At 40.0% G+C, this 24,112-nt stretch overlaps 1 protein-coding gene across 2 annotated transcripts in view; it reads right to left on the reverse strand.

Annotated features, from left to right (window-relative positions):
- Positions 1 to 17,875: 17,875 nt before the first annotated feature.
- Positions 17,876 to 24,112, reverse strand: part of AP3B1 (adaptor related protein complex 3 subunit beta 1) — a 155,869-nt gene continuing 149,632 nt past the window's right edge. For both annotated transcript variants that reach the window (XM_059836743.1, XM_059836742.1), the window contains exon 27: positions 17,876 to 18,631. In XM_059836743.1, coding sequence (XP_059692726.1) covers positions 18,478 to 18,631 — 154 coding nt within the window. In that variant the 3' untranslated portion in view covers positions 17,876 to 18,477. The remainder of the gene's footprint in view (positions 18,632 to 24,112) is intronic.

Genomic DNA, 24,112 nt, shown 5'->3' on the forward strand with positions numbered 1-24,112 from the left:
TCCTCCACACTGCTATATTCATGATTTATATGCTAAAGCCTTGTTAGGTTTTGAAAAAAGTTCCATATAATGCCTAAGACACAACTCATCCTTGGGAATGACAAGAGTATATCTAAAAACCTAATATTAACAACCATAACAATCTATCCCAGCAGTAAAATGAAGGGAAGTACAAACAGCTAGAGAAAGTTCCTTAAAAATGTGAGACTCCTTTAATCCACCTAAGCTTGTCACAGAGCTATGTAATAAAGCTAAGTCATGTGAATTTGTAGTTAAAAGATGAACCAATTAGAGACTGAATAATTTGTGATATAACTGATAATAGGTCAAAGCAAGGTTATTGCAGGAAATGGACTTGACTTTGGAAAGAACATTGGATATCTGCAGGGCTAGCAAAAACAGCTTCTCAAATTAAAGTGTTAGTAAGCAGTGAAAGAACAGAAGCGCATCTCATTAAAAACAAATACCAGGGCATATTAGGGTATACAATCAGAATAAAAGACTACAGTCAGTGAAACAAAACCAATACAGTGAGGAGGGCAGTATTCCATGTATGATTTGAAAGAAATCAAGTTTAGTTTTCATTCTAATGTAGACTACTCTTTTTAAAAAGGAGGATGTTTATATATGAGTTTGGTTTTTAAATAATGCAAAAATCTAGAAGAAACAGAGCAAAATTGTGGCTCACTTATTGTGGCACAATACCAAAGATATGACAAAGAAAATCATACCAAACGATCTGCAGCACTATAAGAGTAATCTCTGCTGCTGGGCTTCCAGATAAAGTCTTCCTCATGGCAAGACTGTATTGACAAGTTTATCTCTGGTTTACTTCTCAAGAAATAAATGGCAAGGCACCTAGATGAGTTTGACAAGAGATATATGTATTCACAAAAAAATGGACCTCCACCTTCTTATGGAGCCTGTTGCTTTGCTTTCTGTTAAAAACCCACCATGCTTACCCCTGACTGAGCATTTTACACAAAACTCCAGACAACCACACCACTCCTGCTCATATGATGACACAAGGGAAGTATAATGTAAAAGGAGGCAGTATAACATGTATAAGACACAATAATTTTTATTTAAAATTCCACAAAAGCACTAAAAACTCCCTTAAGCATAGACACATACATTCAATTATGTCAAAGTCACACTTCTCATCTTGACTGTAAATACAAATGGAGAAACCATCCTTTCTCCCACCTAGGGCTGTGAAAAATATATTTTCATATGGGAAACACAGAGACTATGACATATGTCACAAAAATCTAAATAACACATACTATTTTTCTTCTGATTTGTCTAGTGACCACTTTGAAAATTTTTCTAGTTTTGCCATCATTCCTAAAGCTGCCCATTACTCTGCTGAGCTTGGATTCTGTGCTATAATGATATCACCTCAGACTCTTTGGGTTTTCCATAGCATGAGTGGAATTTCTGTGGAAACATAAAGAAAACATATGAATTTTGTTCATATGAGTGGGTGTGCCGGTGCAGGAGAAAAAGCAAGAGCTTTCCAGCCAAACTTTATTGGGTTTGCATGGCAAGCTTTTGGTAGTGCAGGGTTACTAGGGTAGCTTCTGTGAGAAACTGCCAGAGGCTTCTCCCGTGCCAAAAGAGCCAGAGCCAGCTGGCTCTAGAACAGAAGTGGGTAAAAACCTGCCCAAGAGAAACTGCAGCCCCAGAGAGGGGTGAGATTTTGTGAGAGGAACTACCCTGCAGTCGCAGTCAGTGGAGAAGGAGAGTCAGGAGGTTATCCAGGCACCCAAAGCTGAGATTTCCCCACAGCCCCTGGTGCAGATCATGGAGAGGCAGATGTGCCCCTGCAGCCCATGGAGGACCATGACAGAGCAGAGATACACCTCCAGCACATGGAAGGCCTCGGGCAGGCTTCTGAGGCAGGTCAATGTCTTTGGAGGAGACTGTGACCCCATCTGACTGTGACTGGGAGCCTACTCTGAAGCAGGTTTGCTAGCAGAATTTGTGATTCCATGGGCACCCACACTGGAGCAGCCTATTCCTGAAGGATTGTATCTCATGGGAGAGACCCGCACTGGAGCAGTTCTTGAAGAACTGCAGAACATGGGAAGGACCTACACTGGAGAATTATGTGAAGGAACATCTCCCATGGGAGTCATCCAACACTGGAGCAGGGGAAAAGTGTGAAGAGAAAGAAGTGACAAAGTGTGTAGAGCTCATCACAGCCCCCATTTCTCATTCCCCTATGCTGCTGCTGGGAGAAGAAGAGAAAAAAGGCAATGAAGATGAACCCAGGAAGAAGGGAGGGATGGGGGAAGATTTTTTAAGATTTGTTTTTATTTTTTATTGTGTCATTATCCTACTCTGACTTGCTTAGCAATAAATTAATTTCTCCATCAAATCAGTTTTGCCCATGACAGTGGGTGATCTCTCCCTGTCCTAATCTCATGAGCCTTTTGTTATATTTTGTATCATCTGCCATATGAGGAGGGTAGTGACAGAGCTGCTTTGTGGAAAGGTGGTGTCAACTCACTACATAAACCCCTTAATTATTTGCAGATGAAATGAAGAACCAAAAGGAAAAACTTCCACTTTACAGCAACTTTCACTTCAAAATATGTGAAGAGAAAAGAAAGGACAAGTGTTTGATTAATACAACTATACCATGCCCTTAAAAAGTGAACCAGGCATTGCAGCATGCTAGCAGTCTCACCAGTGCTCACCATAGTTTTTACTTTCAGGTGCAGGGAAGAAGCCATACAGTGAGGATGCTGGAAGTATTGCAGTGGCAATAGCTTTGCCTTTCCCTTTCCTTTGTGTTCTGCAAGTTGGTCCAAGTCATTCAGAAGTGGAGCAGTGAAGTGAGACTTCCTGGAAAACTCTGCTTACAGCCATTAGAACTCCAGAAGAAAAAAAAAAACGGTAAGAGAAGATGGATGAATGTGCTCTAAATATTATGAAATTGAAGGCAAAGATGAAGTATTTGAGAAAAATACTCTATTAAAAACCAGTGACTTTTAAGGGTCACTGGAAATTCAGCCCAAAAATTTCTTCATGGTTAAAAGAAGTACTTTGAGAAAGGCAATGTAAGTGACGCTTTCTGCCTGATTCTTTATAAAAAGAACAGATTTTAACTTATTTTTTTCCTTCAAGCATATAAATACAGTGCTTGGTAAATAAACTGCAGCATTTTGTATGGAAAAATGCGCAGAAAAGCTGAAGCAATCAAAATGGGTAACTGCTTTGATAAGAGGGACCTGAGAAAGAAAGGCAGCTCAGATATGTTGTCAAGAGAGATATGATGGAATGCAGCATGAGTAAATAGGTGAATTAAGAAATTTATCATTAGAGACAGTGTTATGTTACTTTTTAATTGTTCTGTAGAAAGATTTTATGCCTCCTGAGAAGTACATATTTCTGACAAGCAAAATAGGCAGGTATTTTACTACAGAGAACCAGGGTAGAATATGTTCCTTCTCTGGAAAGGCAGGAGCTAGCAACACTTAGTGGTATAAAAACAGTCACTGTGATGTGTATTGCTAAGTAGCAATAATCTGAGTATTGAAAAGCAAGTAATCTTATTTCATAATTTATGCAACTCCACATCTTCATAATTGTGTGTTTGACCACTTCACAGACCAAAGAAAAAGAAAGGCAGACACCTGGCCAAGAGATGAGAGCACAGAAAAGAGCAAAGCAGAAGGCAACTGAACAAACTTTTTTTTGTTCCCTAGTGATATAGTCCCAGTACATAAACTTAATCAAAAGTAGGTAGGATGAAAGATAACTAGTTTTGAAATATTCCTTATACATTCATGGGAAAACAAAAAAAGGACGGGAAATTATCTTGTCTGTCTCTTAAAGCTGTACTGTATGTCATACTGACAGATTCTTTACTTGTAATGATTTCTAGTTCTGGAACTTCCACAACCTCTACAGCCAGCCTGTTCTGTGACTGCACTGTCCCTAGTGTCAGATAATTTCTCTGTGCCTAAACCTAGCCTTGCTACTTAACTTTGTATTCATCATGGACATGGGGAACACACTATTCAATGATCTTCCCAAGGGTCTTTAGGTATTGCAATAACAGTTTGCATGCTACCTAAAGGCTCTTACACTATCTTCAACAAAGGACTGGTATAACCTGTGTATCACAAAGCTGGTCACACAGGAAAAATGATATCTTCCCTATATATAAATAAAGTGTAAAAGCCTGGTGAGTTAAGAAGCTACATACTGATTGTGAAATTGTCCTCTTGCTGGTGGTGCACATTTTAATGTGCACAGATCTGCTCTGCAGATGACAAATCCAGACCTGTCCTTTGGATGTCATCCACAGAATTTTTACATTGCTTTGCCAAAGATAAAATCTACCTCTGACTTATTCAAACCCAAAGGAAACAAATTATGGACAACAACTGATCTCCACTGAATTCATAGGAGGGCTAAGCAATAAAGCAGAATATGGACAGCTCTTTGTCAAGTCAAGGTGTTACAAATGCAGGAGCCACAATCTCACCTCAAGCAGATAAAGTCTGCTTGAGATAATGACATTCCAGCCCACTTGCAATCAGATGACTGTCACCATCTGCAAGCCATTGGGTACAGCTGGATATAGACATACCCATCTCATTTCTTTCAGCTTTTGTGTGTCCAACTGAAGATGGGCCAAGGATTTGATTCTCAGTGGACCATGAATTGAACTGAGAAAATCAGGTGCTGTCTATAGTTTTCAGTAATGTATGATGCATTTAAAATTACTCATTTTTTCTAAAAATATACCCCATAAACTTTTTCTATGGAGGTCTGTTCTCCATTTGTTAGTTCTACCTCCTGGTGCCAGATTAGATGCTTATCTGTCACATCTTCCAAATTACTTTAAAAATTGACTTAGTTCTAAAAGCAGGAGACAGTAGCCAATTCCTCCAGAATAGGATTCAGTTTTTTTCTTAACTTGTTTCTGGATACGTACGTTGTGCAAGATGCTGTTTTAGGATGGCTGCCACATAAAATTCTCCTCCACTAATATTCAAGATGGTAATATTTTGGTTTCTAGAACACAGGTTTTTGGTACATCAGTTTTGAAAATTTTCTGCTTTTTCTGGGTGAGCTACCTGTCCCCTAGTTTTGTTTGGATGTTGCTTGTGGCTGTGACCCAGGAAGAGGGTACTTGATTTGCCATAACACCATAGCTGGCTTTAATTTTAACGTTTTTGGCATAGTCTTACAGCCATTTCTGGATGTATTTCTGGTGAAGAAAGATTAGTCTTTAGGTGTTTGCCAATGGAAACAATGGCAAAGCCTTTTTTTTTTTTTTTTAATTTGAGCTGAAAGCAGCCTAATAAAATGCAGTTTCTGCAATTTGCTGAATTATTAAACTAAGCAGAAATTATTAATATTTTTAAACAAGAGAACTTACAGGTTTCTTCTCTTGGTCTCACTCAACTTTAACTGCCCTCTTTGAATTAATGCCCAAAACCAATTATTATTTATATCACAGCAACACCTAGAGGTTCCTACTGAAATCAGAGCGCTCTGAACAAAGTGCAGAAAAGTGAGACTCAACCTGTATTCTGCAGTTCAAACTGGTCAGCAAAAGAAAGAAGAGCAGGGCAAGAAGTAGGAGCCAAGACAAAAGAAGGCACCTGTGCTCACAAAGGTCCTCATGCTGAGATGCATCTTTGGCACCTAAGTGGCAACCCAAAGATTTCACCATCCTGCTCCCAGACACCATAGCCAAACCAGATGGATATCACCCTTGCACTTATTCCAGGACTCAAGCTTCAGGGAGCAGAGTGCTGGGGTAGTCCCCACAGGCACCAGTGGAAGAAAAGCACCTGCAAGGGCAAACACATCCAAGACCAACCCTATCTACGTCACAGTAGGATTTCTGAGATGAGAGCAGTGCTGGGAGGAGTGTGAGGAATGACAGCATGAGGAAGCAGTATCTTTGCTTACCAAAACATTTTGTAACAGCTCTGCTTCTACTATGTGGTTTTGGAACTATCTAATGATTTAGAATGACAAATTGAAATTTGCTGGGCTCACTTTCTCCAGCTCCTGCGGTTAAACAGGACTACAAAATGTCCCAGGGTTTGGAAATCACCCAGCAATGTACACTAATTTTGACTCCAGGCTTTTATTGGAACTTCAATGGAGAGAGCTTTAGATTTGAGGTTAAGTTACTGGTTGGAGAGGACAAGCGCAGACAAAAGACAAGGGGTACCACATACAACCTGCAAGCTGGATGTGTAACGAGAATGATTTGGAAATACTGCAAAGAGCAAACTGATCCTGGTGGTAGTGTCAATAGCCTCCCCTGTGAGCACTAATTATATTATTACAGAAACAGACTAACACAAAACTAAAGCACAAAAACATACATTTAAGATCTGGCCAGATGCCAGTGTGCTCAAGGTACATTTTTCATAGCAGCAGTATGATATTTTGTTGTTTGTATTGCTGTACTGCTCAGGAGCACTAATGGTCAACTGGCGTTCTGCTGCGGTCCACGCATAAAAATACAGAGGGCAAACACACCAGCTGCCTCCAAAGAGATCACAAGGTACCTGCAAGGTCAGAGGGCTACTGGCAGCCTAAGATGGTGTACCCCAGTGAGATGGCCATTTGTCTCCACGTATCCATGGCTGTTATTAAAGCACAGAACTTTGAAAAACGGTTTTGAGGGAGAACAGCATTGCTCTAATGATGTTTTCAGTAACATTGTTATTAAGGAGGCATATAGATTTTATAGTCATTTCTCCTTTTGCCTGTAATCCTCTTACTTCATACCCACTGGGAGAAACGTTCCAAACCAAACATATTGCAATGTATTGTAGTGAAAGAGGTCACTCAGACAAGCATCAAGAGCTGCTTGTGAGAAAACAAGGACATTACAAACAATATATCAGCCCCTTGCTTGATACTTCGAGTTTAAATAAATAGCATCTTCCATTTCCTGGATTGTAAATAGCAAGTATTTGGTACTGGTACTTAAGCAATTCACAAAACAGGGAGGAAAGGGAAGAACACCCACTTTATTTTTGGTGGATCAGATGATGCTGGAGAATATGTTTGTGCATGTGAGGGGAATGGGGGGGCATGGGGCCAGAGCCACATGGAGGGGATTTGTATGCAATGGGAATAAATCTGTGGAAACGTGTAAGTGGAGCTGCAGAAGGAAATCTGCAGCCGCCTGAGCCAGGCAGTTGAATGGCAGAGAGGATGGAGGCTATTTGAATACTGATGTGGCCCTCACTTTCTTCCATTTCCATTAATGACATGCTCATCAAGGGCAAACAATGGGACCGGCTGCCTGCGCCTGTCACACTGTGTGGGTGCTGGGAATGCCAGGCTGTCATCCCGGGGCTGCATTTAGAGACCTGCACGCTAATAAGAAGTGCTCTCTGCCGTCAATGCAGACAGGTGCTTCCGAGGCTGGGACATGCTCCATTCCCTTCCCCTGAAACCCTCCTCTCCCGGCCCCCTGACAGACACCATGAAATGCACAAATTAACAGCCCCATCATGTTGGGCTGCTGCTGCCTGCGGTGAAAGCAGAAAATCAAGTTGTCACCCAGGGTGCAGTGATAAAGCCACAGCCTCATTTCTCTGTTGGTGCCCTATAATAGCAAATGCCAGACAGCTGGATGGATTGGGAGGTTTTAGATTAGGGTCCTGATGCACTTTGGCCACTGAATTAGCAGTTGCTGTTTTCATGCAGATTTTTTGTGTGCAAAGCAAACATCTGGAGAAAGCAAAGGCTCTAGGGTCAGATATTCAATGCTTCTCTCCCCTAATGAAGCAGAAATAACAGAAATTCTACAGTGCCTTTGAAAAAAATTCATCTCCCCCATCAATGAAAAAGGAAAACCCTTCCTGGATTTGCCTTTAGAGACCTTCACAGCAAATGCTTAAGGCTATGTTTGCAAGCATTTGTGTACAGACAAACTGAACAAGAATCTCAAACCTAGATATGTGCTGAATTTTACAACAAAAGTGGTTGGAGAAAAGTCCCAGTAGGTGTCTCTGGGAAGGAAAAAGGAAGGGTGAACACTCAGAAATCATTTTATTTCCATAGTGCAGCATGCCCCTTTGTCAGCAGGTTCTTTCCACAGCCATCTAAGACCCACTGCAATGAGAGGGTTAGGCCATTTTCACACGAGTGGCTCAGCCAGAGCTGGGAATTGATGTCCAGAGCTCAGAATCCAAAATGGGGCCACAGCCACTCTGAAACTCCAATTGTCTCCTCACAAAGGCAGGTACCTGAACTTCTGAATAAAAAACAAATCCAAAATGGAAGCAAAGAGAGCCGTTGACAAGGAAAGCGATGATGGACAGAGACTGGTCACACAGACATTTGCCCCACAGCAGGCACTGCGCCAGTGATAAGGAACAGAGGGGCCTGAGCCCTTCAGACTCCATGGAGTTTAATGACATAACGGCCTGAGAACTTCAACATAAAACAGGAAGAGCAACTAACGAAACTTACAACATAAAACCCCCCTCCTGTCATTTTTATAGTAATAGTAAAACACTTTATTGAATTTATGAGCTACATAATGACTATGAAGAATGTAACTTGAATTAGAACCAACTCAGAAGTATAATATCAACTATAAACCCTTTTCTATTACCCCATCTCTTTATCATCATCCTATCTGGCTCCTTTTAAACCAAGGAATATTGCTTTCTTCAAAATTTAGTCAGAGATCTGTCTCTTAACTTCTCAATAAATCAAGAAAACCCTAAGCATCTGTAACAGACACAGAGCCAAAAAATCAAGGCATGGCCCAAGTACAGACTTTATAGCTAGAGTTAGGAAATTATTGAAAAAACAGAAAAAGCAAACAACATTTCTGTGAAGACTGTGCCATGGAGGAACATCCTGAATCCTGAAGGTTATGGTTGTGAAGCTGGGTAGTGAGGCATAGCACAGCATTATTAGGTGGTTCAGGCCCCAAAATGCAAGTCATTAGCACAGACCTTTGAAAGAAAAGCACCACCCCACAACTCAATCCCTGAGCAGTCTGGAAGTCCATTTAGGAGCAGAAGCATTAGCAGGACTTTGTAGCACCCTCTCCGGAGCCCTTTCATACCCAGGGTTCGACATGAACGATAAAGTCTGAGTAAAGCTGGAGAATGCATTGAGGGGCTGTTTATATCCAGATCCATTATTTTTGCAGAGGAGTTTGTAAATGAATGATTGCGGGGGAGGGAAATGTACGTAACGCAGCTAAAGCAGAATGTTTTACTGTGTTTTCTGATTCCATTTTACTTCTTTAGTCTCTCTGGTCCCCAAGGATTTTTCTGAAGGGCCGATAAAATAAAATGGGTGAAACAAAGCCATAAGCCAGTTAAGTCTGAAAGACATGTCATCTCATCTAAAAAGAAGAAACGGACCATTTCCATGCCTAGGGCTGACAGCAACGCCTGAGCTAGCAATAGCGCTATTCCATTTGATTTATAGAATAATGGGGTGACAAATGATGACAAAAATAAACTTTTACTGCACTGAACTGCTCCTTTATTTATGAAATTTGGCCAAGTAGTGAAATCTTTTATCTGCAAGTTGTAACATGGAGTGGAAACGAGCGATTATGGTGTGGTAATAGTAATCCAGTGATGGAGGCCGAGTCAGTCGGAAATGGATTGAGGTAAAATAACTACCGCACCATGATAAATGTGAACAGCGCTTTGCTGACAGATGATCTAACAGGTGTTCATAACAACTATATAAGAGGATTTATTTATGACTAGCCACAGCCGCAGCACTGTAAATCAACTCCAGCAGCTGCACACCACTGAAACCAAGTCCCTGATGGAGAAACAGTGCAAGAACCCAAAAGAACACAATTCACTCCAGAATCTTAATCATCAAATAACATGTTTTTTCGAGCAATTACACCACAGTGCAGAAATCAAAATGACTTTCAATTACATGAAGCTGAACCACCAACTAACTTTGCCCAAGCCCAGGCACTGGCGGAGGCCGACAGATCCATATGAAGCAGAACAGTTATTTTTGGGCTCAGTATTGAAGAGGTGCCTTTCTTGTTTTCTGATAAAAGGAACCACTTTGGTGCTGCTCTAGCATAGCACTGACACACAAAAAGTAAGAGCAAGAGAAAAAGAATGGGAGTGCATTTTTCCTTTGCCACAGTGTAGTCCTTCCTGGCTGTGTCAAATCCAGATGTCTGTAGGGCTACACTCCAAACTGTATCAATGAAATTATTGGATCACCAAAATCAACCCCCAATCCCACCAGAACACTGCAGTCTCATAGAAAAGGTTATGAGGTTTTTAAACCCAAATGATCCTGCTGTTTTGCTTTAGGAGATACATCTGTAAACACACAGAAAGACAGATGGAGGAATTACTGGTAGCAAGTGGGTTCCTGGTTTTTTGACTGTATGGAAAAAAAAGTCTAAAAAAATAACTAAACTGGTGTCTCTTTCTTCTCTTCTACCTCCTTCACAACTGATGTTTCAGAGTCATTCACTTTTCAAACTGGATTCAGTCGGTGCTGGCACACTGTGCACTGCTGGTGCATGCAGAGAGCAATTAGGTGCCTAAAAGTCCTTACATAAATATACAAAAAAGCAAAATGAAAATTATAGGAGATTATAGATACTACAGGATCAAACTATTCCATGTGTTAAACACCATCTGCAAAGAGAGAGAAGTGCTCCACTGCAGCAAGGCACACTATTATACACAAGCAATTTCTTGGGCACCTTTTAGGAGATCAGAGGGTCTGCACTGACCCAGGGCAGAGCCAGCTGCCCCTTGTAGACCTGCAGATGGGGTCAGTCAGGGTCTCCAAGAGTGGTAGCTCTCACAACAGGGAAGCCTCAGACAGGTATAGAGTTCTCTCTCAGCCTTGAAGTCCCCCCAGCAGATGTGTTACAGAAGGAAAAAAGCTGATGCTGCCTCTCAACAGGGTCCTGCCTCCCCAGCACCTCCCTTGCCTGCTGTGCTCCAGATAGTGGGCTTAGGGTGTTGCTGTGAGCCCAAGCTGGTGGGTGTCCCATGGTCCAAGACACGTCTGGAGCTGTGCAGGGAGGCTGGAAGCACCCTCACCCTCCTGCCATTTGCTGTGCCTGGCAGCTGAACGCCTGCCAGTCACGGCTGCTACAAGAGAAGGCCATCACCACCTCCTGACACAAGTCTAGGGCCCACCAGTGTTTTTGCAGAATGAAAGGTGTCCAGGACCCAAGTGTGCCAACAGCTCTTGCTCTTTCCTGAACATGAGATGTGACTTGTCCGCTGGTTTTGCAAGGCTTATTCTAAACCCTTCCCACCAAGGAGAAAAAACAGGTTTGGGTTGAGCCAGAGGGGTCTATGAAGGTGTGGATGGCAATTCATATGCTCTGTGAGATGGTGCTAAGGGCACCATCATCTTCCCTGTTCTCTGAAAGCCATGACTGGAAAGGTGAGCAAAGGAGGAGGTAAGTCACCAGGAGCAGGATGAGAGTAGACCAAAACCTGGAGAGGACTGGAAAAGCAACGGTGGAATCCAGCAAAACTCACTTCTGTCCTCTCTCCTACACATGGTAGAAAAAAGGAGTTTAGAATAATACTACCTGGAAAGATCATAAAATCATAGAATGTTTTGTGTTGGAAGGGACTTTAAAGACCATCTAGGTCCAACCCCTCTGCTAAGGGCAGGGAGGTCCCTAACTAACTACACTAGGCTGCTCAGGGCTCCATCCAATCTGTCCATGAACACTTCCAGGCATGGGGCATCCACAGCCTCTCTGGGCAATATGAAACTTGCCTCTGTGGTAATATAAATGTATATGCACCACAATGTACACAATTTAAGTGAATCTGGACTTGTGGCACTACAGTCACAGCAGGGACTCAAGAGTCACCAGCCATTGAAGAGTATAGTTCACCTTGCACCTTTTTAGGCAGAACAAGCAACCTGAGGGGCTGGAATCGCAGTGGCGTTCATAATTTCCTTCTCTTCCAAACAGGTTCACTGGACTGTTCTATATAAAAGCACAACTGTACCAGCTGAGATAAAGACGGCAAAATTATTGCTTTTATCACAAAGGGTCATGCACAAAGGCTCCTAACAGCAATCAAACCACATGTCTGAACATATCAAAGCATGGCTTCTGCACAAGGAAACATTTAATGCAAATGTTAAACAAGTGTAAATTTTATGTCAAAACAAACAGAAATATGTGGAAAGGGAGAACAGTAACTGTCAGAAAAAGAAGGGAACAGAGCCCACACAGAAAGGGCACACACAGAAAGTCAGATGAGGGCTTGGGACAATTTAAATTACCTGCATATTGCTTACCAGAAACCTTGTTAGGATATTTAAATGCTAAGTTAAAATTAATTCAAGCATGTAAGATATTGTATGCAAAACTAGGCAGCTCAGTAATTGAATATTAAAAAAAAAATTAAAATTACTTTTTGCAGTGGACTATTGCAAAACAAAGTGTGCAAAAGGATTTCATCCTATAATCAAATATCAGCAATTAACCCAAAGGCTCAGATGAAGGGAATTTAGAGACGTTGGGATTTTGTGTCCTATCTAATACATATCTGTATATTTCTTTGCTGATGTAGACTTGCAGTGGATGACCAGAAGTTAAGTACATGTTGTGTTTAAAACACAGGGGAAGTAAAAGTAAATGCCTTCCTCAAATTTAAATATATTTCTTTGGAAATGTTGCAAAATGTCACCTTGTTCCTGAGTTAGTAGAAAAGATCATCAGAAAAGCTCAATTTATCTTTTCTGCGTAATTCATTATCTCTTATGCTGTATCATGTCCCAGTTCTAAAACCACTTCCATTATTTCCACTATCCTTTCACGTACTATTCTATTTATATCTTCCATTATTTTGTCTCTAGCTTCAGACCCATTTTTATTCCTGCTATATTTCTTTAGAAATTAATTATTAGAATTAAAGCAGGGTATGAAGGGAAAAAATACATATCCTTTTATACAACATCATAAAATGTCAAAGAAAAATAAGCAGAAATATTATGTTATTTTTACTGTCATGCATCAAGCCTATGTTTATATTCTGCCATCAACAGTAACCAAACAACTTTTCCTTGCATCCTATTCTTTCAAAATGCTTTATTTTGGAGTAACCAAATTTGAAAGTTTAGCTGTTAAAAAGAAAAAATACAGAAACCCCTTACTCTTCACTAAGGAGAATATGTATGTTTCTGGTTCTTTGTAGACACAATCAGGCAGCAAAGGTAAACTATCAATCCCTCACTATGCAGAAACTTTCTTACCTGTTTGTCCTTGCTCTTGCTGAATAATTCTTCAATTCAGAGTTGCCAGCACTAGTCTTATAGCTTGTAGTAGACCACAATAATTTTGTAGTCTTTTTGAGGTTGAATACCTCCAGCATGATTAAAGTTAATAAAATTATACCCCAATTTCTCTTTATGGTAATGTATGTGAGTTGGTAGTTGTTATTGTTTTTCCCATGTTTCTGAATGTTCTGTTGCATTTGAAAACTTGCTTATTTAAGTAAATAACCCTCACCTCCTACTCCTTAAACTAGACCTTGATACAATTTCTAACCATCTTAGCAAAACCCACCCCAGCAGTCCTGCAGAACTATGCCTTGGCCTTGCTCCTGTGCCCTGAGCTGTGCACGCTGGTATGTTCCAAGTGTGCCCAGGCTAGGATACTTGCTGAAGCCAGGTGGCTCTCAGTGTGCAGCTCCTCACTGATTAGACTGCCCACAGAGGCAGGAGCTGCTGCTACCTGATACAGGCAAATCACTCCAAAGAGAATTTTAGTTTGCAATTTAGACTAGGCATCAACATTTAATATGCCTCTACAAATAACTAAAAGAATGGAAGAACTGAGTACGAAGGAAATAAAGCCAAATTAGGTTAGCTACTGCTACTGGTTCAATTATGACTGAGTGCAACTTTCACTTTTGATGTAAGATAGGCTCACATGCTCATGTTTAGATTCCTCAGGAGCTGAGTTTTAATACATGCAGAAAGATATGGCTATTTAAATACCAACCCTTAAATAAACTTTATCTCCAAATTACTACTTTGGGAAGGCAGCATGAACTTTGAAACTACAACATCATGCTGGCCTGTCAGAGTCACAGAGGTAACGCTGCCTACCAGGGACCAAGACCCATAATGCAGCCAAGAGGGTAGCCCATGTAAGAGCATGGACCACGGCTCACTGTTACTTTCTCAAGCGGGTACAAATGATACCACAAGCCAAAAAATTGGCAATGTGAAGAGCTGTCCCTGAAGAATACCCATGAGCAGGTAGAAAGCTGTGGGTAGGAGTCAGAGACTGAGGCAGCAAAGGGGACCTTTGGCTGGGGTCTGCTATAGCCGCCCCACCAAGGGGAGCCCACTGACCAAACCTTACTGCTCCAGCACAGGAGGCATTGTGCTCGAGGGTCGTGTCCTGCAGGGCAACTCAGCCACCCCAGCAGCTCTTGGGAAAGCAGCTTGGAGAGCTGTGGCAATCCAGGAGACTCCTGGAATGCGTGGAGGATAACTTCCTGAGCCAGGTGACAGACAGCCCTGCCAGAGGGAATGTGGTACAGGATCTGCTGGTCACCAGTGCAAGTGAGCTAACTGGGACACCAGGGCTGGAGGCAGCCTGGGCTGCAGGGATCATGCACTGCTGGAGTGTGCAGCTCTGAAGGATAGGGGTTGGGTAAGGAGTGAAAGTTCAGCTCTTGAACTTCAGGAAAGCAGACTTCCAGTCCTTTGGGAATCCAGTCAGTGGGATCCCCTGACAGACTGCCCTCAGGGACAAGGGAGTAGAAGAGAGCTGGCAGATCTTTAGGCAGCTCTTCCACAGAGCATAAGGGCTGGCAATCGCCAGGAGCAAGAAATCTGACAAGGAGGGCAGGAGGCCGGTATGGCTCAGTAGGAACTTGCTGGCCAAAGGTAAGGGAAAGAAACCAGGACAGGTGAGCTAGGAAGAGTTTAGAGGTAAAACACAGCTGTGTGGAGAGGCCATGAGAAAGGCCAAGGTAACAAAACTGGAACTGAACCTGGCAAGGGACACAGAGAATAATGGGAAGGGCTTCTACAGGTACATTAACCAGAAAAAGAAGGTCAAAGAAGGGGTACCCCCTCTGATAAACAGCACTGGAAAACTGGAGAACTGGTAACAGAAAAAGAGAAGGCTGAGGTACTTAACAACTTTTGCCTTACTCTTCAATGGGAAACTCTTCCCACACCTCTTGACTGGATGGATAACAGGACGAGGACTGGGAGAGGCAAGTTCTTCCCACTGTAAGAGACAGTGAGGTTTGTGACCACCTGAGGAACTGGAATGTACCCAAGGAGATACATCCCAGAGTCTGAGGGAATTGGCTGATGTAGTTGAATGGCTGCAGGAAGGGCAGGTCCTGTCTGACCAAGCCAGTGGCTTTCTATGATGGGTTGACTGCATCAGTGGCTAGGGGAAGGGTTACAGATATCATTTTTCTGGATTTCAGTAAAGACTTTTATGTGGTCCTCCACAATACTCTCTCCAAACTGGAGAGAGGGATTTGATGGGTGAACTGTTAGGTGGATGAGGAATTGGTTGGAAGGTTGCATTCCAGAGGGTCATGGTCAATGGCTCAGTTTCAATGGACATCAGAGACAGGTGGTATCCCTCACCGTTTGTTCTGGGACCAGTGAGGTTTACTATCTTCACTAACGGCACAGACAGAAGGATCAAGTGCACCCTCAGGAAATTTGCAGGTGACACCAAGCTGAATTCACTTGATACCATCCAGAAGGTCCTGGACAAGCTCCTGGAGAGGGCCCATGGGACTCTCATGAGGTTTAACAAGACCAAGTGCAAGGTGCTGCACCTGGCTCAGAGCAGCCCTGGTACCAGCACAGGCTGGGGATGCACAGATCACAGCAGCCCTGCCCGGAAGGGCTTGGGGGTGCTGCTGGCTGAGAGGCTGGACATGACCCAGCCATGGGCACTCACAGCACAGAGAGCCACACGTGTCCTGGGCTGCATCCAGAGCAGTGTGGGCAGCAGGGCAGGGAGGGGATTCTGCCCCTCTGCTCTGCTGAGACCCCAGCTGCAGTGCTGCATCAGCTCTGGGGTCCCAGCACAGGAAGGACATGGACCTGCTGGAGGGAGTCCAGAGGAGGCTACAGTGACGATCAGAGGGATGGAGAAGAGGGAAAAGGCTGAGAGATTTGGGAAAGAGAAGGCAAGATTATTTACAATGGCATGTAGAGACAGGACAAGGAGGAATGGGTTTAAATTAAAAAAGAGTAGGTTTACATCAGATATTAGGAAGGAAATCTTTATTGTGAGGGTGGTGAAACACAGGTTGCCCAGAATAATTGTGGATGTCCCATGCCTGTAAGTGCTCAAAGCCATGTTCAATAAGGCTCTGAACAACCTGGTCTAGTGAGAAGTATCCTGTTCCATGGCAAGTGGGTTGGAACTAGATGATCTTCAGCATCCCCCTCCAACCCAAACCACTCTATGAACAGCCAAAGACTGGTACCAAGAGGTATTGAACCACTTGAGTGCTGAAAAATATAAATTACTACCAGAAACTCCACAACTATCCTCATGTATAAAGTACTCTAAGGAGGCAGAAAATACTCAGCAATGTGCGTGACTTATTAATGTGCTTTTCTTTAATTTATACTGTGGTATGAGATGTAATTATCGTTTGTTTTCTCCTTTACAATCATGGCCAAAGCTTTTACAGTTCAGTCTTTTCTCAGGATGCATGTTTCTGTACCTTTTCCTCATGATCTTCTCACTGGGTCTTAATATTAAAGATTATCTACAGACCAATCTGCAGTTTCCCTGAGACAACAGTAATTTCTATAACAATTAATTTTTCATCTGTTTGAATAGCTTTTACATCACAGTTGAAAACTAATTTAATAGCAAACTTATTGCAGGATTAGGACTTCAGAAAATAGTGTGAATGTTGATTAAGAACATGTACACCCTTGAGGGTGTAAGATTCTTATTTGGTTTTAGGTGCTAGAGCAAACTCTAGAACCACATTTCTCACAGAGCGCAAGATAACTGCCTTAAAAACTTAACCTCTCTTTAGCATTTGGAGCCTCTTTTTAGTTCTACTAAATTAAAAAAAAAAAAAATCAGAAGAACTAGTGTGAAGCAAGACAACATTTTTTGAAAAAGCAGCATTTTGTATAATTCTAAACTAGAACAGCAGTAGTTGGGCATCTAAGGACCATGCAAAGGTCCGGGTGACAGAGAAAGTCTACACTCATTCAAGTATCTTCTCTGTAGCAGAGCCATGAGTTACTAGGAAAAAACATTTTGGAAAGTGAGGAGAACTGGTAAGAAATGAAAATGCTCAGCGTCTTCCATCGTGCCATGCAACCAGAATGTGAATGGAAGGTCAAAATCAGTGACCTGACAAATTCACTGAGCTGTACCAAGAAAAGCGGGTACACCAACTGGTGCAAGGCTATTGGTCTTCCCTGGCTTAGTTCAGTTGATATGGATATGAATTTCCCTTTGCCTCAAGCCCTGGTTTATACAAAATTGGGAAATGTTTTAGTTTAGTTTAAAAAAGAAATTTGAAATAAAGCTGAACTATTCATTAAGCTAGATGACAGTATTTGCCACAACAGTCTAACAATCAGTATTTCATTTAATACACGTTAGAACAATTCAATCAGTATTTTATGAGCAGGCCAATTCGAAAATAGGCAGCTGCTGGATTTGTTTATTAACAAAAATGTAACTGTATAGCAGACAATTATCACAGGAGTACAAACACTGGCTACTTTTGCAAGAACAATTTGCTGATATGTGTATAGTGTCCACCTCGTTTGTATCTGCTTCAGGTAACCAGGTATATACAATACCAGCATGCCTGTTATCAATTTTCTACCAAAACAAGAAAGAGGGAGCTTCTGTTCATAGGCACTACTTTATTAGCATCTTAACAAAATATTTGAGAAAATGACAGTAGGTAGAAACAATGTTCTCATTAGATGAGTTCAGGTTTACAAGCATTTCTAGAAAACAATTTTGCTGTACTTACTGTGTTTTCACACACCAAAATTCTCTCTGAACCATATACTTGTTGTGAATGTTGCTGGAACCCACCTGCCATTTGAACTCAGTTTTCAAGCAGTGTAATTTCCATTGAACTCTTTATTACCTAGTATTTGTCCACTATGGGGGGGAGTGGAAGCTGACGGGGAAGGTAGGTACTGGGGGAAGGGAAGAGAGAGGGAAGGACTAGGGTAGAACAAACGGGAAATACATTTAAAAGCGCAGATAACTGACAGTAAAATATATGTTCCTTGGTTAGCAAGCAGAAAAAAAGGAAAGGACTTGCATACATGATAGATACGCACTAGCATTCTAAAGCAGAAGACAAGAATGTCAAGAGTGTATTCTTTCCCCACTGCCAGATGGAAGGGCTATTATTATAAATGAAAGGCAGCAGTAGTGGATGCCAGGCACTTTTGTTGTGTGCCAGATTCTGAAGTCCAGATGTAAGCAGGTTACCCCTGGGACAGGACAGGCTTCAGCTCCCGCAGCAGAACAGAACCAATCACAGTTTTCTCAGTGTTTATGATGAGCTGTGCTGTAGAGCTCTCCTTCAGCTCCACTGTGACTAGCATCAGTGACCCACTGTGCACAGTCTTAGCTGCAAACCTGGAGGGAAAAGAAAAAAAAAAAAGAAAAGAGAAAAATCACTGAGGCTCTTAAGGTCAAAGACTGTTAATGTTTCTTTCTGGAAGAGTTAAATGAGCTCAAATATAATAAAATACTTCTAAATTCATTAATGCATTTCAGGGGATAAACCATAAAACCTATCATAAATTCTTCAAACATAATTTATGCAAATATTTTTGCATTTTATAAAAGCAAAGAAGTATCATGCAAAATTTTGTATTTAGTAGTACCAACTAAATATTATTTAAATAATTTTTAATGTAAATATTGATTCTTCAGTTCATTCACAATATTCATATACACTGACAACCTGACTACAGCTGTATAGAATTTTCCAAGGATTTTCATTAGTTGATGCCCCAAAGACAATTCAACTATGTTAAATGTAGTAGAACACATACAGAAAGCCAAACTGTTGTACTTACTGAAATACGTCTCCTCCTCCTGTAATCCCAGAAATTAATTCAAACTAAAACCAGTCAAAATTACAAACATATGAAACAATCAGTTTGAAATGACAGTAGCAGCAAGACAGAGTTATTCTGTGAATTTATCTCCAGAACCATAAAAATGTGGCCAATATTTTAAAACATTTTATAATTATTAAAAATCCTACAAAGGAAATAAAAACCTACCAACCAATGAGACAGACAAAAGTTAGGCCTAATGCACCATTACTAAATTCCAAGACATGAAGAACCCACTAATTACATGGAATTAAAAGCAAAACTAGCCTTTTAAGCACCACAATTGACTGAAAAGCCATTTTAGGCACAATGAACTTCTGTCAATCCTGTTAATTCATTCTGTGCGCAGAGCCAGGCCCAAGAGACAGGAAGCAAGAGGATGGCAACAGCGTCCATCTTTCCATCTTCCACAAGGAGCACAACACGCTCTCCCCCCTTCTTGGTTACTTCTCAACAACAAAGTTGCTGCACATGGGCTTTTGAAAACACTAACAAGTGTAGAGCAGGTCTGTGACCCCGTCTGACCCCACTTTGCAGGGCCAATCTCCCCTCCTCTTTCTGAATGACACGTGTCTGAATCAGAGCCATCTGCCTCAATTTGCGCAACATCTTCAGTCACAATAGGACCCAGTTAGCCCTGACAACAGCTCACAATACAGAAAAATCAAACTGCTGCGCTGACAGCACGCTGTGGGCTATTCAAGAGCAAACCAACTGGTCAGTGTCTCCTGTCTGACAATCAGCACGGGCCTTGCAAAGCGCCTACCCAAGCCCTTGGGGATCTGTTTAATTACCATCAACATAAAGGAGGGAGTTTATCAGGAGATACTCAAAAAACTTCACTCCAGACTTAATTAAAATATTAGCCACTTAAGCAGGAAGCAGGTTCTTTTTAAACGAGAAGTAATTTCTGTCTTTTTTTTTTCTTTTTAAACTAAGCATATCAAAATCTCATAACACATTATACTAATTAAGGAAACATGGGGCACTTTTCTAGTGTCACCCATCACAGGTCAATCTATTTCTTTTGTGTGGATTACAGACACATTCAAAGACCTCTCTTTTTAATAGAAGGTTATAAAACAATATTACTAGTACAAAAATTACCTACTTAGCTAGTTATACCAATGATTTCATCTATTTATGCTGCAAGCTAGAAGATGACTATTTCTCTTGTTGACTTCGACAGGGGGATAATTATAGAAACAATAGTCTTATTAGTCACTTTATTTACTTAACAGTTGTGTCTTGGGACAACACAGAAGCAGATTATCTCTGAGTATGCACATAAATAGGTTGCTAGTTGGCACTCCTGCTGTGCTTCATAGCCCCGAGGCTTGATTTTACCCTCTTTCATCAAAAGCTGAAAGTGATACAAAGTCAGCGTTCTGGGAAAGCCAAGGTGGTCCAAAGCATGAGAGATGAGTTTTGTGCTGATATTTTTACATGTGAATTTGCAAAATCACTTAGGGGATCAATAGTACTTTTCCATAGCCCTGAACAAACCACACAAAATCAATAAAATGTGAGTTTGCATGTGGTTTGCAAGATGCAAAGGGCCTGATACTCAGGTAATTTTACACAAAGTGTTAATACACATAACTAGCAGCAGCTAATCAGCTTCTGTCCATGGTCACCGATATGGCGTCTGGAATTGCTCGGTGAAGGAAGAATTGGACCACAACAGGAAGACTTATTTCAGCATTAAAAATGCATGTATAGAAGAGAACCACTCCGCAGGTTTACTGCTGCTTTTGAGCTTTGGAAACCTAAATTTGTTCCTTAGAATAGGGAATATAATCTAGTTTCTAAGGAGAGGTATAATTGTATAATTGTAAAACTGAATAAAGTTGTAACAGGACGGAGCAGTTGGCACTGGCAGTAAAACCTGTTTGTCAGTTATTTAAATGTTTTAAATACACTGTCATTGAAGGATTTAGCCAATAGCTATTTTTTAAAATAAATACATGCTACTGCATTTCTATACTAACTCTCACCACAAACCCTCAAGAATTTTCCAAAAGGTGTGTTGTGCTCAACTAAATACCTAGGGAAGCCTAGAAAGGCATGAAAAAAATCTCTCAGCAGCAAAAAATTAATCACTAATAACATGTGTTCACTCTCAGTGAGAAACTTTCATTTTCTCCATGAGGTCAGTAATAATTTTTCACTTTGTAGGTTAGAATTTGAATTCAAAACAAACAAAAATCTCCAAACAAAACTAAATCAAAAAAGACAATAAACCAACAAGAAATCTCTGGCTTTAATAAGTCTTGAAATCTGCACTTTAATACATTTAAATCTAGAATGTACATTGATTGATTGTAGGTCCAAAAGAATGAATTTGTCCTGTGGACAACTCTAAACATAAGACATCTATTATGTGCATGGCTCTGTTGCAACAAACGATCTATCAGTAAATATTAAAAAATCCCAAACAAACAACAAAAACAAACAAACCCAAAAAAACAAAGCAAATGAGCATACATCTGGAAAACAAATCCAAATATTTACTAATAGCTTCAAAATGGCTGTTTCCACTATGATGCAGTATTTAATTCTGTGATAATATTGATTCTAAATCTGATTTTACATCATTAAAACATTCAGGAACATTTGCAACTGTTAATATTTTTCCCATTTAAAAAAATCAAGACAATTGGAACAAAACAATGTGAGAAATATTTGCATATTCTGAACAATTAATTTTTTTTAGAAAGAACGTTAAATATTCTGAGCATATGTGACATGCAAAAAAAGAGGAGTTAATACATTATTTTTATAGAAATGTAGTAGCAATTCATTTTTTTTAGAAAGAACATTACATATTTTGAGCATATGTGACATGTAAAAAAAGAGAAGGAGTTAGTACATTATTTTTATATAAATATAGTACCTATCAGTGGATAAGGAAATATACATTAAGAAACAAATCCAGCACCAATGAAGTACTATATATTTTTAGAAAATAACTTGGTCTTTCAGGAGTTAAAAATAAAGCATACGGTCTCACTGACTTCCAATGAAAATAAAATTTGTTCATGATAACCATATAGAAAAATTTGATATATAGTTGATATAAAGAGAAAACACAGAGTGTCAGATACTACAATGTGACAGCATTTACCAAAGACTGACTTTGCAATGATGACTAGTGTGAATACAGACTGGAGCAATTTTCTCTTTTTTGTAGACAGAATATAGCTGCTATAAGGAGATGCATTTTTTGGGGGAAAGATTCTGAAAATTTCAGTGGCAGTGAATATACAGCAGCAGACTAACTCACTTAAAATCTGCTCTTTAAAATTAAACATTTGAGAAAGTAAATTTACACCTGAACACTCACTATCGGAGTATAAATAAGTCAGGATATTTACAGCAGAGCCGGGTTCGTTATGCATAATTCAAGAGCATTAAAACACACTCTCTCCTGTCAGTGCTTTTCTTCCTCTTTGACTTTTCTATTCAAGCTAAATTTTCTTCTTTTTCTGTTCTACTGCTTACCACAAAGAGTGACAATGGCCCATGGAGGTTAAAACTTTTTTTCCTCCGCCCTTTCTTTAAATCTTGTACATGAAGCCTTCAATTACTGCCTGCTGAAGCAGACAGAATCCTATTAGTAAGGAAGACAATCAGAAGATGCAATGCCCTGCCCTAGCTGTAGAAAAATAATTAGTCGAAAGCTGACAAATGTGTAATCAAGTTATGCAATGAATATATTCAAAGGGGAAAAAATACTGCTGTGAATTAGTCTTCAATTTGTAAATATAAGAATGAATAACTACAAAGGAGCTTCCAGCATGTCCACTGGACAACAGAGATACTTACACTTATAGTTTCAGTACTCTGAATCTTTGTATTGCCCAGATTTCACCTTATAACAACTCATCTAAAAATTGGCTACTTTTATTTATTTGTATTAAAAAAATTTACTTGTATTCGTTCTCTGAGTAAGACTTAGAAGGTGAAAAGGAAGTATTTAGGTACTAGTTCTGACCTGGGGATAGAGAGAGCTTAATACTAAAACTGTAAACACAAATATACCCATGAAAAGAAGGAACTTAATCTAGTGTTTTTAACATTGGCTACTACTAAGAAAATTTGATTGCAATTTACCTTAAAAATCATATTATGATGATGTGACTTTCTTTTCTTTTCCCCTGCATACTTAATGCAATTTTAACACTATCTCTTAACAAATTGTTTAAAATTCATTAAAATAATGTAATTATTTTCCAACATTATCTATATTTCCAGGGGGTATAAAATAACAAAATTGTAAAATAAATTGCAGTCAATATGTATAAAATTGACTGCAATTTTATACATATTATTACCATGTTTATTTGTATTGCCAAAATAGATTTTAAGTCTTTTCTCAGTTTCCAGTAAGCAGCTGCACTGTACCTCTAACAAAAATGCAGACATGCAAGTGAGTAGTCTGAACTTACTGTCCAATACATAGCACTACTCCACATGCACAAGAAGATGATGCAGGAACTTTTTATCTTCCAAATTTATTAGTTTAAAAATATCAGCATTTTTATATGTAGGTATGCATATCTCCTCCCTTTAACTTCAATAAGCTATGAGCTTGAATCAAAATATTTGGTCCTCCCACCTCGAAAATGCTAATTGCAATACTCAATCTATTTTGTTTTTTCATATACTTCACTCTTTCTTTTTTTTTCCTATCGAATTGGACATTTAATATGATACATGCTTGAGAATTATACTCAGTCTATTTTTAAAACAGGCTATAAATTTTAATTTGCAGGAAAATTATTTAATTTCAAGAAAGCAGATTATTTTATAGAAAGATATTAAAATATTAAATATTAAATACTCAGAGATCTTTACAATCAAAGACAGTCTTCTGCTCACTTAGTTCTTAAAGTGTTAAGCATTTTCTGTTTGAATAACTGGCTCAAAGGGCTTCTGTTTGTTTTTCAAAGAAAATGCTGCACATATTTATCACTTTATACCATTCAGA

This window comes from Haemorhous mexicanus, chromosome Z (genome assembly GCF_027477595.1).
Source record: "Haemorhous mexicanus isolate bHaeMex1 chromosome Z, bHaeMex1.pri, whole genome shotgun sequence".
Lineage (NCBI taxonomy): Eukaryota > Metazoa > Chordata > Aves > Passeriformes > Fringillidae > Haemorhous > Haemorhous mexicanus.